The following is a 17,570-nucleotide window of genomic DNA, read 5'->3' as shown; positions in this document are numbered from 1 at the left end:
AAGAAATTGACTGGCCTGCACAGAGCCCTGACCTCAACCCCATAGGACATCTTTGGGATTAATTGGAACACCGACTGCGAACCGGGCATAATCTGCTAACATCAGTGCCCAACCTGACTAATGCTGGTGGCTGAATGGAAGCAAGTCTCCATAGCAATGTTCCAACATCTAGTGGAAAGCCTTCCCAGAAGATTGGAGGCTGTTATAGCAGCAAAGCGGGGACCAACTCCATATTAATGCCCATGATTTTGGAATGAGATGTTGGATGAGCAGGTGTCCATATACTTTTGGTCATATAGTGTATATATTAACCCTTTGCAGAAGTGTAATGTGTTTTTCAGAGAACATCTCAGTGAGTGACTCAATCATTGACACACTGATGATTGTCAACATCAACATTTCAAAGGCAGCACATGGCATCATGATCTTACAGGACCTGTGTTGCCATGCGAGCAGGCAGGTTATACACAGCTTTATATATAATAAACTGGAATACCTAATACAAGTTGCGTCAATAACATTTTTTTAAAAATATCACAGTGGGCTAGTAGTGGTATTACATTCTTAGAGATATGACAGAAATAAACAGAAAGTAATTATCTATGCAACACTGTTTTACATTCCATATACTGTACATGCATGTCTTCTACAGACATGCTAGGTATCAGTAGACCTAACATTGAACTTCACAGACCATTTGTCTTCCTCCCTTCCTGGAGAACTACAGGATGAGCACACTAACCCACCCGATTCAGCTAATCAAGGTCTTAACATCTAGTTAAATCAGGTAGGTTGGTGGTGGGCAGGAACAAAGGCCTGCAGCCCAGTAGCTCCCCAGCATGAGGCTTGGAGACCGCTGTCTTGATGGATGAAGTGTGAGAGGGTTAGCTCCAGTGTAGATAACAAAGGGATCAAAGCATTACAAACACACAAAAAAAACTTTTACAAATACAAACTAGACTAGAGGGTGGGTTAAAAAAGAACTACAGGACACTCAAAGAAACTACACATCCCAAGAAGACAACCTGGTTGATGCTGCTGCACAGGAAATATAAATGAATCATAAAATAAAAAATAAAAAAGTTGTTTCAGTGTTTCCTGTTAGCATAATTGAAGTCTAGGGAACTACACAATAATTATTTCTCTCTGCTAAAACTGTCTCATCCTCCATACTTTTAGTACATTGTATTAAAATAAAATACAAAGTTAAATGCATGTGCATGTGAGTGGTTATACACATCTTCTCATATATACACCAGTGGCGGCTGGTGGGAGAAGCTATCGGAGGACAGGGTCATTGTAATGCTGGACTGGAATAAACAGAGTCAAACATGTGGTTTCCATATGCTTGGAGGTGTTTGATACCGTTCAATTTATTCCAGTCCAGCCAATACAATGAGCCTACACTGATATACACACTTCTCTCACACAGACAGCCCCACGGCAGGGGCGTAGGCATGGGTGGGCCCCACTGGGAGCAAAAACCTATTTTCTTTCTAGATATATATATATTTTTTTAATTACTGCTATTTCCTTGTCAGTGTTCCAAATGGGACATTATTTGTAGAGCCCAACCGATAAACCGGTTGACCGATATTATCGGCCGATATTAGCCTTTCACAGAAATATTTTTTATCTGCCTTTATTCCACAGATAAAGTGCCCATATTATATACATAGAATAAACAAATACGTCTGCTCCATTTTCAGTGGTTGCCTAAAGAGGGCACTCTACCAGCTGCTCATTGGACATCATTCAGCCCTAGTCCACAATGTGAGAGAAAGTAGACATGGTTAGTTTGACGGTGAGTAGCTTGCCACAGCCAGCATAAGTAAATAATTAAAAGTACACTTCACCAAGGAAGCAGCCCTGTCCTCATCACATTCTCACTTTGTTAACGTTAGCTGGCTAGCTAGCCAGCAAGGTAGTTAGCTTAGCTATCTAGCCAGCAAGGTAGTAAACTTAGCTAGCTAGCTAGCAATCTGTGCTACGTATGCGCCAACACTGGACTGGCGCCAAAGTGAACACTCATCCTTGATACAAAAAGAAGACCGATACTGTCAGGGCCTATTATGTTAGCTAGTGGGCTAATTTAGTTAGTTTTCTGAAATATGCAATCTGCAAAAAACAAGACAGTTGGCGCAGGTCTATCATTCAGGCCATCTGCTTGCATTCATTATGAGATAAGTAGCTAATGTTAACTAGCTCACGAAATTAGAACGTGTGACAAAAACCAGCGCAGCAAGTATTTGCATGCATAAACATTTTCAGTCATCAGCGCATGCCATTTGCAGTTGAAATGTATAGCCAATACATTTTATATTGAATAACAGTGTTATGTAAATATAGTTTCTGTAAGAAAACATTGTCGTAATGAACAGCTAGCTTGTGCTCGTCATAACGTACTCTCATTGCAAGGTTGACCATAAAGTGTTTGTTTACATGACCACCTTTATGGTGGTTTAGCACAAATACTTTTTCATACCTCTTTTCCACTGCCATAGACATTTTTAAGTTGCACCTAAGGTCAACTAAACAAGCTTTGTATTCACTGTCGTATTTATAGAGAATATAACTGCTTTTTGGTGGATCTCCTGTAAACCACAATTAAAATGTCCTTAAATAATGTTAACTATAATATTTAGTTAAGAAATAATCATTTAGAGTATCTGTTGATCCTTTGAAGCACAATTTGGTCTGTTTTTCATTCAACCTCTAAAAAAAACAATATATCGGCAGATATGTCAGTAATCTGTGACTTTCCCCTCCCTCAAAATCGGTATCGGACCCAAAAATCCAATACGGGTCGGGCTCTAATTATTTGTCGTCTTTTTACCTAAACATGCAAACATCATCAGATAGAATTCATAGACGGCTATAAAACTGTACATTTCTCTCTTGGCCACATGGCAACACTGCAGGAAGTTATCTCCTTTCCCTAACAACAAAACATTTTCATTAAAAAAAAAAATTGCCCACCCAAATTTCTACAGGCCCACCCACCAACAAATTCCTGTCTACCCCACTTCCCCACGGTTGCCGTGATTGTTGTGTAGAGGTTGTTGTGTAGTTGCTAGTCTGTGTTCAGGCTGTAGTAGTTGTGTAGTTGTAGTGGTTGTTGTGTAGTTGTGTGTCTGGGTTCAGGCCAGGTTTGGCCTCTAGGTGTTCGTCTTCGGCCGCCTCTGATCGTGGGCATCGAGGAGGGGGCCGGAGCTTAAAAAAATCAGAGAAGTAGCAAACCTGAGAGAAAAGGATAGTTTAAAGTCAGTAGTGCTGAGCGATTAGTGCCTTTTGAGGTCGGTTCTGTTTCAGGTCGATTATGAAAAAATAATTACGTAAAATCATCACAGAGAACCCTTTAAATCATACATTCTGTCCTGGCATGGTGCAAACTGCATGAGTTGTTCAGACGAGAGGGATTCCTTTCCCCTAAAACCCCTTTACGGAACAATAGATGGATCCCTATGTTTTTCCAGAATAGTAACTTTAGACCATGGTCTGATAAGGGGATCACTCTTCTGGAACACTGTTATGAGGAGGGAATTCCTATGTCTTTTGATCAGCTGAAACAGAAATACCACTTGTCTAACAGGGACTTCTTTAGCTACCTACAACTACGAGACTTTATTAGGGTGACTCAAGGGACAATGGAAACTACCTAAGATATCACCTATTGAACAACTCTGCCATGCAGACCAACCACTATTCAGGACCATTTCCCATGTTTACGATGCTCTTATGTCAGGACTAACACTGCCTGAGCTAGATAAACCCCGACTTAGATGGGGAAAAGATCTGGGTATTGATCTTGATGAAGGTCTACGGAGTGACCTATGCAGCGATGGTGTTACATCCACATTGAACTCCAGATACAGACTGATCCAGTTTAATTTCCTCCATCAGCTCTATATCACCCCATCTAGACTGCACAAGTTCAACCCTGATATCTCCTCCCTATGTTTTAGATGTAGCTCAGATGAAGGAACATTCCTCCATGCCACTTGGCAGTGTTCAAAACTACATGGTTTCTGGCAGGGGGTATGCGATACCTTATCCTCAATTCACGGGGTTGCATTCCCTTTAGACCCAGAGGTCTGCCTACTGGGTAACTATACTAAACACCAATCTTAGGCAAAGCCATACTATAAAGCTAACAGAAATATTGCTAGCGATTGCCAAGAAATGTATTGCCAAGAAATGGAAATCGGATTCCTCCCTGCCAGTTGCAATGTGGCTATCGGAAGTTAATAGTTGTATCCCACTGGAGAAAATCACTTACTGCTTGAGGAATAAGTTAAAGACATTTTACAGAATTTGGCAACCTTTTATTGACTATATGGAGAATCTCCCCTCACATCACATTGATTGAATCTCTATATAATGCTTATATAATGTTTCACACGTAATGTATAATATGTAGCTTACGGCAGGTGACCATATGATCCAATGTCTCATTATTTTTATTTTACTCTTTATTATGTGTTTGTATATATAATTATTATTATTTTAATTTTGTTACGCTCGTCTGTTACTTTGTCTTATTGTTGTCTAATATCTTTTCACTTTTGTTTTGAATGTTCTTAATTGGAAAATGCAAAAATAAAATATATATATTTTTTTAAATAGTAAAAATAATTATGTTTTAGATTTTGGTCACTATTTTTTTTGAAACATTAAATGCATTGTGGGTTAAATGCTGTAACACAGAATAAAACAATAAAAGTCCCATGATGGTAGTGACTGTCCATTACTGAGGGTAGTGACTGTCCATTACTGAGGGTAGTGACTGTCCATTACTGAGGGTAGTGACTGTCCATTACTGAGGGTAGTGACTGTCCATTACTGAGGGTAGTGACTGTCCATTACTGAGGGTAGTGACTGTCCATTACTGAGGGTAGTGACTGTCCATTACTGAGGGTAGTGACTGTCCATTACTGAGGGTAGTGACTGTCCATTACTGATGGTAGTGACTGTCCATTACTGAGGGTAGTGACTGTCCATTACTGAGGGTAGTGACTGTCCATTACTGAGGGTAGTGACTGTCCATTACTGAGGGTAGTGACTGTCCATTACTGAGGGTAGTGACTGTCCATTACTGAGGGTAGTGACTGCCCATTACTGATGGTAGTGACTGCCCATTATTGATGGTAGTGACTGCCCATTATTGAGGGTAGTGACGGCCCATTATTGAGGGTAGTGACGGCCCATTATTGAGGGTAGTGACTGCCCATTATTGATGGTAGTGACTGCCCATTATTGATGGTAGTGACTGCCCATTATTGAGGGTAGTGACGGCCCATTATTGATGGTAGTGACTGCCCATTATTGAGGGTAGTGACGGCCCATTACTACTCATCACTTATTAACCATCATTTACTCACATTACTTTAAGAAAATATCTCGGTTGTTGTGTATATTACATTTGTTTTATTTGATTACTTTATTATTTTATTCCAAGTCATCATCTCATCTCTTATAGAGCTGCTGCCTACGGTTTCTGACAAAATCACTGTTTTAGTAGTTCATCAAAGTAAAGAAGGCACATTTTTATGACTGCTGAATACCAACTATCAATCACTTAGATCATGTATTTTCTGGAAACTACAACTCCCTACTACGTCGCACAGTTCGGGCTTGATCTGATTCATCTCTAGAGAAACTGTACAATGTGCACATTGAGCTCACAGGAAAAAAAACGAAATTAAAATAACTGAACTGACATCGGTCAATTAGTTGTTCCAAAACCAAAGAATTACAGACATTTCGGTTTAATTGCTCAGCACATGTACAAACACACACACACACACATCTCCTACAACCCCCTACACACACTTACGTTGAGCACAGCGATGAGAGTTCCCTGCAGCAGTCCCACCAGCACGTCGCTCCAGTGGTGTTTGTAGTCGCTAACCCGTGTGTATCCAACGTACAGCGCAAACGACACGAGGAAGAACTGCACCGTGGGTCTGACCAGACGAGTCCACTTCCCCTGCATACGTGCTTGCACATACAACTACACACACACACACACACACACACACACATATTAATCGTCATCTCACGTGTGTATGAAACTCACACAAATAAAAAGCACTCACCGCTAGAAACAGCATGCTGTACATCCCGAAGGCAGAGTGTCCGGAGTAAAACGACAATCTGGAACACAGAAGAGAGAAACATGTTGACATTGCATCACATAGCAAGAGAAGAAAGACGGACAGAAAGATACACCCACCTGGACTCTGTGACGTTTCGAGGGTTGCCAGTACAGTTGAGTTGCAGCATGTACCCAGAACACACCGTGGGATTACACACAGACAGGAAGTTAGGGCGTGGCCTACCGATGGTGAATTTGGCCAGGTCAGTCAGGGATTGGCTCACAGCTGCTCCAAACAGGAAGGTCCCCACCACCTAGTAGAGGCACAGCACAGGCCAATTTAACCACTTTCCCGAACCAATGAAATTGGGAAGAGGCAGCTAGCCAATCCGAGCTAAGACCACATATTGTCAGCCCAAAACTATGGCCTGTGTTCCAACTGACCTTGTAGAGAGCTGACATGTACTGGTTAAAGTTAGAGTTGGAGTGGAGACGCTTGGAGTACACCAGGTACGCTTCTCCTGTAGTTATCTATGGAGAGAGAGGCAAACTCATAGCATTAGCAGAGGTAAACTCGTACCATAGCGTGCCATTTTGTACATAACCATCAAGTTGTTCATCAAACTTACTATGACTATGGAGGAGGTGATGGTGACTGCAGCCATTGCCCTGTGGGAGATGGTGTCTCTTCTGTAAGGATATCTGATGCTCTCGTCGTCACAGTAGATACCCCTCTGGTACGGGCTGAACATTAACGTCAAGACCGCTGACGGAAGGGCCGCTGGGAAGGAGGGAGAGAGAGGAGGGGTGTCAGAGTGGGTTAAAGGAGACAGTATCAACATGGTGCTGAACTTGTCTCTGTATAGGCCTAGGTGAGATTGATGTTCAAGAAGCAGCTCAACAGGCTCTGATGGACATGTTTAAATCTATCAGCTGGACAGGAACTGTGAACAATACATGGGCACGTGAAGGCACATCTAGACACTTATTGGTCAGCAATATATCAGTGACCTCCGTCCCCTGGGGAGGAAGCTGCTAGCTAACACCACAGACACACACACGCTCCAAAGATTGTATAGTATAGTATGAAAAGGTGCATAGAAACTGCTTCTCCAATAGAAATCCCCAATCACGCTTGTAGGCGATGTCATGGCAACGTTGGCTAGCTAAGCTCAGAAACTTCATCGGGTCTAACGGACGTCTCGCTCCGAACTGCGCATGAGCAGGCCGTCAAATCAAAAGGCCCTCCTTAGATATAAAGTTATTTTACACCTAAATGAAGACATGTCAGTTTGTCACTTTCACACAAGGTTGGGGTAACATGTTCAGCTACTTAAGACATCTAGGTCGATTTAGAGAACATTAGCAGCAAAGGAAGAACTTTTCACTTCTCCCATTGACTTCCCAAACCCCTGTCTGGTCTGTCGAGTCTGTTTCACAAAGCGTTCCTGGAAGTTTTGCGTCGTTGGGCCTCTGGGTTTAGATACTCTGTGTGCGATCTGATGGTCACGCACGCACACACACACATCCATCACCATAAATATGCCTAACAGCGTAACAGCCTTAAACTTTCACCACTGAGCCCTGCTGACAAGGGCATGGGAGCCAACTACCGGACGGGACACACGCGCGTGCACACACAGAGAGAGAGAGGAGAGAGAGGAGAGAGAGGAAAGAGAGGAGAGAGAAAGAGAGAGAAAGAAAGAGAGAAAGAGAGAAAGAGCGAGAGAGAGCGCGAAAGAGCGAGAGAGAGAGAGAAAGAGAGAGAGAGAGAGAAAGAGCGAGAGAGAGAGAAAGAGCGAGAGAGAGAGAGAGAGCGAGAGAAAGAGCGAGAGAGAAAGAGCGAGAGAGAGAGAGAAAGAGAGAGAAAGAGAGAAAGAGAAAGAGCGAGAGAGAGAGAGAAAGAGCGAGAGAGAGAGAGAAAGAGCGAGAGAGAGAGAGAAAGAGCGAGAGAGAGAGAGAAAGAGCGAGAGAGAGAGAAAGAGGAGAGAGAGAGAGAGAGAGAGAGAGCGAGAGAGAGAGAGCGAGAGAGAGAGAAAGAGCGAGAGAGAGAGAGCGAGAGAGAAAGAGCGAGAGAGAAAGAGCGAGAGAGAGAGAGAGAGAGAGATTCATTGTGTATTTATTTATACACAAAGTTACCATGAGAAATTCCCTTAAACTGATCTCTCACGGAAGAGACTATGGACTTTTCTTTTAACCTTTCTCCTCTCTTTCCCGCACTCAAACCTCTCTCCCCCCTGCTCTCACCCTCTCTTTCTTTCACTCCCTCGCTCACTCCCCATAGTTCAGTGACTCACAGACCAGAGCAGAGAGACTGGCACCAGGATAGACTATAAAACTGTCTCAACTGACAACACAATGGTGTGCAAACACACACACTCAAATCTGACAGGACAATGGTTTTACACACCCTTTTTTTCCTGTTTTCATGAACCCTGTCACTAGACAACATGCTCCCCTAATGCAAACGGAACTTCCACCAGTCATAACTGAACAAAAATATAAAACTCAACATGCAACAATTTCAAAGATTTTACTGAGTAACAGTTCATAGAAGGAAACCAGTCAATTGAAATAAATTCATAAGGCTCTAATCTATGGATATCACATAACTGGGCAAGGGAACAGCCATGGGAGGGCATAGGCCCACCCACTTGGGAGCCAGGCCCTTCCAATCAGAATTAGTTTTCCCCCACAAAAGGGCTTTATTACAGACAGAAATACAGCTGCTCGGTCATGGAAACCCATTTCAGGAAGCTTCCGACAAACGTTATTTTTCTGACGTTGCTTCCACAGGCAGTTTGGAACTCGGTAGTGAGTGTTGCAACCAAAGACAGGCAATTTTTTTACACGCTTCAGCACTCGGCAGTCCCGTTATGTGTGCTTGTGTGGCCTACCACTTTGCAGCTGAGCCTTTGTTGCTCCCAGACGTTTCCACTTCACAATAACAGCACTTACAGAAATTTGACAAACTGACTTTTTGGAAAGGTGGCGTCCTATGACAGTGCCACATTGAAAGTCACTGAGCTCTTCAGTAAGGCCATTTTACTGCCTATGTTTGTCTATGGGTATAATAAAGTGCATTCGAAAATCATTCAGACCCCTTGGCTTTTCCCACATTGTTACATTACAGCCGTATTCTAAAATGGATTTCTAAAATGGATTAAAAAAAATGTTTTTCCTCATCAATCTACACACAATACCCCATGAAAGCATGAAACAGGCAATACAAATTTTGCAAATGTATTAAATATAAAAAACTGAAATATCACATTTACATAAGTATTCAGACCCATTACTCAGTACTTAGTTGAAGCACCTTTGGCAGCGATAGGAGCCTCAAGTCTTCTTGTGTATGACGCTACAAGCTTGGCACACGTATTTGGGGAGTTTCTCACATTCTTCTCTGCAGATCCTCTCAAGCTCTATCAGGTTGGATGGGGAGTGTTGCTGCACAGATATTTTCAGTTCTCTTCAGCGATGTTCGATCGGGTTCAAGTCAGGGCCACTCAAGGACATTCAGGGACTTGTCCCAAAGCCACTCCTGCGTTGTCTTGGTTGTGTGCTTAGGATCGTTGTCTTGTTGGAAGGTGAACCTTCACCCGAGTCTGAGCACTCTGTAGCAGGTTTTGCTCCATTCAACTTTCCCTCGATCCTGACTAGTCTCCCAGTCCCTGCCGCTGAAAAACATCCTCACAGCATGATGCTGCCACCACCATGCTTCACCATAGGGATGGTGCCAGGTTTCCTCCAGATGTGACACTTGGCATTCAGTCCAAAGAGTTCAATTTTGGTTTCATCAGACCAGAGATTCTGACTCCAAGTGGGCTGTCATGTGCCTTTCACTGAGGAGTGGCTTCCGTCTGGCCACTCTACTGTAAAGGCCTGATTGGTGGAGTGCTGCAGAGATGGTTGTTCTTCTGGAAGGTTCTCCCATCTCAACAGCGGAACTCTAGAGCTCTGTCAGAGTGACCATTGGGTTCTTGGTCACCTCCCTCACCAAGGCCCTTCTCCCCTGATTACTTGGTTTGGCCGGGCGGCCAGCTCTAGGAAGAGTCTTGGTGGATCCAAACTTCTTCCATTTAAGAATGATGGAGGCCACTGTGTTCCTGGGGACCTTAAATGCTGCAGACATTTTTTGGTACCCTTCCCTAGATCTGTGCCTCGACACAATCCTGTCTTGGAACTCTATGGACAATTCCTTCGACCTCGTGGCTTGATTTTTTTCCTGACATGCCGTGGGACCTTATATAGACAGGTGTGTGCCTTTGCAAATCATGTCCAATCAAATGAATTTGACACAGGTGAACTCCAATCAAGTTGTAGAAACATCTCAAGGATGATCAACGGAAACAGGATGCACCTGAGCTCAATTTCAAGTTTCATAGTGAAGGGTCTGAATACTTATGTAAATAAGGTGTTTATTTTTATTACATTTGCAAAAAATTCTAAAAACCTGTTTTTGCTTTGTCATTTTGGGTATGGTGTGTAGGTTGATAAGGAAAAACATTAAATGTAATCAATCTTAGAATAAGGCTGTAACATAACAAAAATGTGGAAAAAGGGAAGGGGTCTGAATACTTTCTGTATTATGCAGACCTAGCTTGTCGCCTGCATTCCTGCCTTTGGGACAACGACTCAAATTGTTTGGAAGGAGACATGAGCATCTCGTCATTATATACAGATCTCTGGTTTCATCCACTTGCGAATTAGAAAGGGAAATTGGCGTGTGCACATTGCACTGTTCAGATTCTGGCTTCCCCTAAAGTAAATTGATGTTTTGCCAAAATTATAATTACTCCTGTCTAAATAAAATCATTGAAAATACTTTACCAGACAGCTTGACTTGGCTGATCATTAACTTATTTTTTTAAACAACAGTGTATTGTTTCACATCACAAGTGCATAGGCCTATGCCTATTTCGGAAGCAAGCAATTTGGGCAGCGCGTGTGGCAATAGGCTTAGCGTAAAGCATCTATAATGTGTCTTGAGTATAATTTCAAATGTTGAGACAAGAAAAGGGTGTGTTGCGGAGATATGGGCGTCTTTCTCCAGAATGCATGCAATCAGCTCTCCAGAATTGTGTGAATTGTTTGCCCTTGGATTGTTTACTTGTATCAATTCCCCATTACATATACAACCACTAGGCCTAGTAACTGTACCATTAATCCCCGTCATTTGTTTACATTAATGTATGTTAACGCATGTATTAGTCATTTACCATTCTCATTCTCCGAGTGGAAACGTTGTTTGCAGAGTTCACAACCTGCTACACTTCTGAGAAACAAGTTTTGGTTTATTTGATAACCATAATTTAGGTGTTTTTTCAAAAAATGTCATTGTCTTTTGTTTTGAGTGCTCTGTGAGTATTGCTGATTTTCTGTCCTGATAATGTTGAGGGAGCGCGCACGCCTGAGCACACCAACATGCTGAGTTGATACAATGTTACAATTCATTACCCATAGTGCAACTCAAGACACAAAGGCACAGCCAGAAGAGAACTGGCCACCCCTCAGAGCCTGGTTCCTCGCTACGTTTCTTCCTAGGTTCTGGCCTTTCTATGGTGTTTTTCCTAGCCACCGTGCTTCTACATCTGCATTGCTTGCTGTTTGGGGTTTTAGGCTGGGTTTCTGCATAGCACTTTGTGACATCGGCTGATGTAAAAATGGCTTTATAAATACATTTGACTGACTGATTGAAAGGGAGGCAGACAGGCAGAGTAGAGATTAATGCAATTGATATAACCTGAATTTTCACCAGGATATTTTCTACTGTTTTTGTCAGATTTAGGCTTATGTATTTTACTTAGTTGATGATGGAAGTTATAAGGGCTCCCGAGTGGCGCAGTGGTCTAAGTCTCAGGAGGCAGTACCTGGTTCGAATCCAGGCTGCATCACATCCGGCCGTTATTGGGCGTCACATAAGGGCCCAGCATCGTCCTGGGTAGGCCTCGTTGGAAATAGGAATTTGTTCTTAAATGACTTGCCTAGTTAAATAAAATAAGTCTACTGCAGCATTGGCCTATAGGTTCTCTCTTAGTTCCATGCGCTCATTTCTTCCAATGGATCACGGTGTAGGCTGTGTCCATATGGCAAAGGCTGGTGCTCTTGCATTAGTTTAATTTTAACTTCTAGATTTGTATTATTTAAATTAAGATTAACCATGTGACAATAATTTTGAGAAACGAAAAACGTTTTTATTGAAATGAAACTGTTCCACGAAAATGTACACAGTATTAAAATAATCAAAACTGGTAGAAATGGTAGGATAACTTGTAAGCTTCCCCAAACTTGAAACTCACAAGCTGTCTTTATCATAACACCCATTAACAAAATGTGTGAAGGCGCAAGTGCGTGCACACTGGAGGTCCCGTGAAAAAAAACTGGCCCGCCTATAAAAATCAAATGCCAGTCCAACTGATTCGTTCTGGCGCCCGCCCTGCTCACATTGTCACTCATCGGCGGCTTATGAACAGCGTGACTATTTTGTCAACCTCAATTCCGCTAGGTCACTCAGCCACTTTGAAGTTTACTAACTAGTATTTACTTTGAAGTCATGTCCACTTTGTAGGGTTCTAGGATAACAGTTAGATAAGACAGCTCTCTGGAGAGTAGTGGTTAGGGTGAGGATGAAGTGCGCATGTGTGTAGCACTCTGCTGCAGTGTCAGAGAAATAAACACACGTAGAATTGTAGTCATCTCCAGTTTTATTCCAGTAAGGTTTCTGCTACAGTGTTATTGTAACCAAGGGTTGAGTTGAACCAAGATTGTTCCTCTCTCCAGAGAGTGGGCTGAGCTGGATTTGATAAAACAAGGAAGGAGAAAGGGGAGTGTGTGAATAAATAGATGAAAGATTGAAAACCAACACTATTAAGATAACGTGGTAACGGTGAATCTGGAACTGATTTTTAACCATTCAACCCTGCTGAATGGCATATATTGTAACAGAACTGGTGACGACCCGTACCTGGGATCCAGTGGTACTGGAGATGTTTTAATGAACCCAAAGGAAAACTGATTCAAGCATTCTCTTCGGAAGAGGCGAGTTTGTAGCACACATCTTGACCTTCCTCAGCGATGTAGGAAGAACAGTGATGTTGCACAGACTCAGAGGGCTGTGCATGGGCGTTTGTGTGTCCAGTGGCAGATACAGGAAGCAGAGTCCATAGTCCGTCTTCTTTAACCCCCCGCAGTTATCTTGGCCGAGGGGGTCGGTCTTCAGTAACAGAATGTGCAGCGCGGTCAGAGAGAAAGAAGATGAGGGGATAACATTGTTTCACATTCTCATTTGGCCAGATAGAAAGTTCCAGATGACTCCCAGAGAAAACAAACATGGAGGAATGTCTGGTGAGATATGACACATGATCAACTTCCTCCTGACCTCTGACCTCACAGGAAGGAGGAACCTAAGAAGTGTTCCTGTTATTCTCCAGACTAGACGCCAAAAAACGTACACAACTCCACTGTCCTACAACACACACGCACACACACACACACACACACACACACACACAAATTGATCAAATCTAGACAATATAGAGATTCCAATAGGGAGACAGAGCAGGAAGAGGACCAGTACTCTATGGCTGTAGTAATCCCGCTGTACTGTCAGAATCCTGGTTATTTTCCACACAGGAAAAGTCAATAACCCCCCTCTCTCTCACACACACATAGTTGGCACAGAGAGATGGTGTGTGTGAGAGAGAGAGTCAGTTCAACAGCAGCAGAGTATCTTCTCTAACTCTAGTTGTGCGCACAACCCAGAAAATCAAACTGATAACAAACTAAGACAACAACAGTTGGTATCAGTCTATAGTTCGATGCAGATGCTCTTCTAACCCCAAGTCACATAAATAACAGTAAGAACTTAGAGCAACGGCAGCTGTCTTAGGTCTCATGTTCACTTCCAGAGAAAGTTTGATGACCCAAGGTTTTTAAAGGACTGTGACCCCCCCATCACAGCAAACTTCTGGGAAGAAAGTGAAAAACATTGACACAATGTGAAACTATATTAATTTACATTCCTTAGAATGACCCTTAGAATGAACATGATCATTGTCTGCCAATCCGATTCTTCCAGAGGGTGTGTACAGGTCTTACAACAGCAATCTGTCCCATTCACACAATCACCAGTCAATATTGAACGATCTAAAGGTCCAAATGAAATGATGGATACGTTAGGCCCTTTTGTTATGCGTATAACAGCAGATTGCTTGGTTTGGGTGGCATTTGGTTGGTATTTTTGTTAAAAGAGTGTGTTGCAGAAATAACTCAATGTGCCTGTGTGTGTGTGTGTGTGTGTGTGTGTGTGTGTGTGTGTGTGTAAAGTTTCTTTGTCTGCAGTGATAACAAGGCAAAGGAGAGGAGACAAGAGTTAAACAGAGAGAAAGAGGATAGAGAGAGGGAGAGGGAGAGGGATGGGAGAATGAGAGAGGGAGAGAAAGAAAGAGGATTGAGGAAAAGCTTTGTCAGATCAGATCCAGTTTGTCGACTCAGCACATTCCTACTATATTAATGACACAGTGAGGAAGCTGGGCTATGGCCTACGAACACACACACGCTAACAAAACACACAAGTATGCACACGCACACTAACAAAAACACAACCCTGTATCACTCTTATTTGAACTGGGAATTTAAAAAAATCCCAATTGTTTTCTTGTCACTAATTGTAGACTGATTACTGCTACCCCCAGAGACCACTATCGCGAGAGAGAGACAGGGTGGAGGCAGGAGAGATGAAAGAAAAATAAGCAACCGGAGAGATTGAGGGAGGAAATATTGAAAGAAGAAAAGAGAAAGAGTGATTTACTGTCGTCAGACCCCAGGCCCAGACACACAGGCCTCTGAGTCTGTCAACAAACATGGTTACTTTCATCATTGTTTAAATGTATTTTTTTTAAACCTTTATTTAACTAGGCAAGTCAGTTAAATATTTACAATGACTGCCAACCCCTAACCCGGACGACGCTGGGACAATTGTGCGCCGCCCTATGGGACTCCCAATCCCGGCCAGTTGTGATACAGCCTGGAATCGATCCCAGGGTCTGTAGTGACGCCTCTAGCACTGAGAATCAGTGCCTTAGACCGCTGCGCCACTCGGGAATGTCAGACCCCAGGTCCAGACACACAGCCCTCTGAGACTGTCAACAAACATGGTTAAGCTACGAGGTGATGTCGTCTGTTAACAAGGACCAGCTTAACTGTTAAACAACCCAACTCTCTCACTCACTAAATACCATGAGAGAAAGAGAGCAAGGGAGTGGGGGAGGAAGACAAAGAGTGGGGGATAGGGGGAAGAAAGAAAGAAAGGGATGAAGAAGGAAAGATGTGGAGGGAGTGAGCGATAGAGGGGGAAGGAGACTGTCCACCCAAATGTCTATTCTAAACCCCAGATCCTGTAGTATTGAGAGTCCAGTACAAGTCCGAACATGCAAACCCCGGCTCCACACACACACACACACACACACACACACACACACACACACACACGGAAGCAATAGGGAAAAGCCCAACAAGCAGGACACTTTCCATGGAAGACCAGTCAGAAGAACAGGTGTTCTGTTACGCATGCGCGTGGACACACACACACACCATTTTTAAATGGTCATCATAAATTAATTGTAACTGGGAAATTGTGAACTTCAAATCATAGTAAATGTGAATTGGCATTTTGTGTTACTAACCCATGCTGACTGATGACTATCATACAATCTACAGTATTTGAATCAATACAGATCAATGTTACACCACTCCACCAGGCACTGTGACCACCTGTAATGTGCTGACAGACAATGACAGAATCCATTAAACAAGATATAACATGAGCTATGCTGACTCTCTTCCTATTACAATACTACTGCGTTGTGTCTGTCTCTGTGTGTAACACAAAACACATGTTCTTATGACTGGCCTTTAATGGAAAGTGTCCGCATGCTGGGCTTTGGCCTGTGGCGTGTGTGTAGCCTGCCTAAACATTGTTTACAAAGTCCCCCACCATCCCAGTCTTATCCAACATTTACCCAATAAACAACTATACATAAACAAATATTTTATTGATTTATCGGTGGGTAGTGCTACCCTATTGCATTGCGCATGTATAGACGGCAGAGAGCGCGAGTTGTCTCCTTGGGTATGTCAACAAATAATGTTATATCAGCCATATTGTTGGAGAGAGAGAAATAGGGCACTTACCGACAACCACACAGAAAACATCAACTAGAATCAGCATATTTTTCTTGTGAACTGGTAGTTCCGTCATCTTCACACTTCTACTTTCTCAGAAGAAGAATTATCAAAACTGCATACACGTTATTGGGAGAAGTTCAGTTGCAGAGGTAAGAGAAAAATAGTGTGAACAATCAGATGTGCTTGTTCTTCCGGATTTCGCTCCCCCGTAGCCTACCTGGCCTACCTGTTTAGGCCTACGCTCTATAGGTGAGTCGGGGAAAGACGCAACTGTAGTATACACCACACAAACAGAGTGTCCTGCGCTGTCAACACACGGACATGTGTGGGTCGCGCATTGTCCAAACGCAAGCGGAGATAACGGAAGAAAAAAAAAATCTGAAATCGTTTCCTTTACGGAAAGTTGAGAATGGGCTACTTTCTCCAACTAAAGGCGTGTGTGCGTTTACACTCTCCACTCCCCAGAGCTGACGTCAGAACTCTTGTGAAAAGAAAAGTGAACCAGCCCGCAGCGTGGAGTCAGAGGATGAAGAGATAAAGCGGTGTTGCAGCAACATCCAGAGAAAAAAGAGAAAAGATGCAAGGTAATTGAGATGGGTCATGGAAGATGTAGGTTTTCTGATAATATATAAATAAACGACTTTTACCCCCCACACCCATATCAATCAATCAATCACATTTATTTATAAAGCCCTTTTTACATCAGCCAATGTCACAAAGTGCTATACAGAAACCCAGCCTAAAACCCCAAACAGCAAGCAGTGCAGATGTAGAAGTACGGTGGCTAGGAAAAACTCCCTAGAAAGGCCAGCACCTAGGAAGAAACCTAGAGAGGAACCAGGCTCTGAGGGGTGGCCGGTCCTCTTCTGGCTGTGCAGGGTGGAGATTATAACAGTACATGGCCAAGATGTTCAAACGTTCATAGATGACCAGCAGGGTCAAACAATAATAATCACAGTGGCTGTAGAGGGTGCAGCAGGTCAGCACCTCAGGAATAAATGTCAGTTGGCTTTTCATAGCCGATCATTCAGAGTTAGAGACAGCAGGTGCGGTAGAAAGAGAGAGTTGAAAACAGCAGGTCTGGGACAAGGTAGCACGTCCGGTGAACAGGTCAGGGTTCCATAGCCGCAGGCAGAACAGTTGAAACTGGAGCAGCAGCACGACCAGGTGTACTGGGGACAGCAAGGAGTCATCAGGCCAAGTAGTCCTGAGGCATGGTCCTAGGGCTCAGGTCCTCCGAAAGAAGAGAGAAAGAGAGACAGAGAGAGAATTAGAGAATTAGAGG

General features: G+C 43.1%; 1 protein-coding gene and 1 long non-coding RNA gene across 2 annotated transcripts; both read right to left on the bottom strand.

The window, feature by feature from the left end:
- Positions 1 to 457: 457 nt before the first annotated feature.
- On the bottom strand, positions 458 to 16,757 carry LOC115196178 (phospholipid phosphatase 2). Its single transcript, XM_029756808.1, has 7 exons — positions 16,292 to 16,757; positions 6,727 to 6,878; positions 6,542 to 6,628; positions 6,236 to 6,411; positions 6,099 to 6,156; positions 5,837 to 6,013; positions 458 to 3,240 (listed from the first exon to the last, which is right to left on the bottom strand). Exons 1-7 carry the CDS (start codon positions 16,356 to 16,358, stop codon positions 3,085 to 3,087), a joined length of 873 nt encoding a protein of 290 aa, XP_029612668.1. The 5' UTR covers positions 16,359 to 16,757; the 3' UTR covers positions 458 to 3,084.
- LOC115196187 (uncharacterized) lies at positions 12,273 to 13,575 on the bottom strand. The gene is made up of 2 exons (XR_003878807.1): positions 13,065 to 13,575; positions 12,273 to 12,893 (listed from the first exon to the last, which is right to left on the bottom strand). It is a non-coding gene; the product is annotated as an uncharacterized LOC115196187 (long non-coding RNA).
- Positions 16,758 to 17,570: the final 813 nt, after the last annotated feature.

The sequence above is a fragment of the Salmo trutta genome, chromosome 6 (genome assembly GCF_901001165.1).
Source record: "Salmo trutta chromosome 6, fSalTru1.1, whole genome shotgun sequence".
Taxonomy (NCBI): domain Eukaryota; kingdom Metazoa; phylum Chordata; class Actinopteri; order Salmoniformes; family Salmonidae; genus Salmo; species Salmo trutta.
The sequence above is the reverse complement of the archived record's forward strand: the minus strand, read 5'-3'. Positions and strand labels throughout refer to the sequence as shown.

What these genes read in the sequence shown, in the direction of transcription:
- LOC115196178 (XM_029756808.1), bottom strand. Translation starts at nt 16,358, where the DNA reads ATGACGGAACTACCAGTTCACAAGAAAAATATGCTGATTCTAGTTGAT. An exon ending in CGAAACGTCACAGAGTCCAG is followed by an intron (nt 6,157 to 6,235) that starts GTGGGTGTATCT and finishes TCTGTGTTCCAG; the next exon opens with ATTGTCGTTTTACTCCGGAC. An exon ending in CTCTCATCGCTGTGCTCAAC is followed by an intron (nt 3,241 to 5,836) that starts GTAAGTGTGTGT and finishes CTTTTCTCTCAG; the next exon opens with GTTTGCTACTTCTCTGATTT.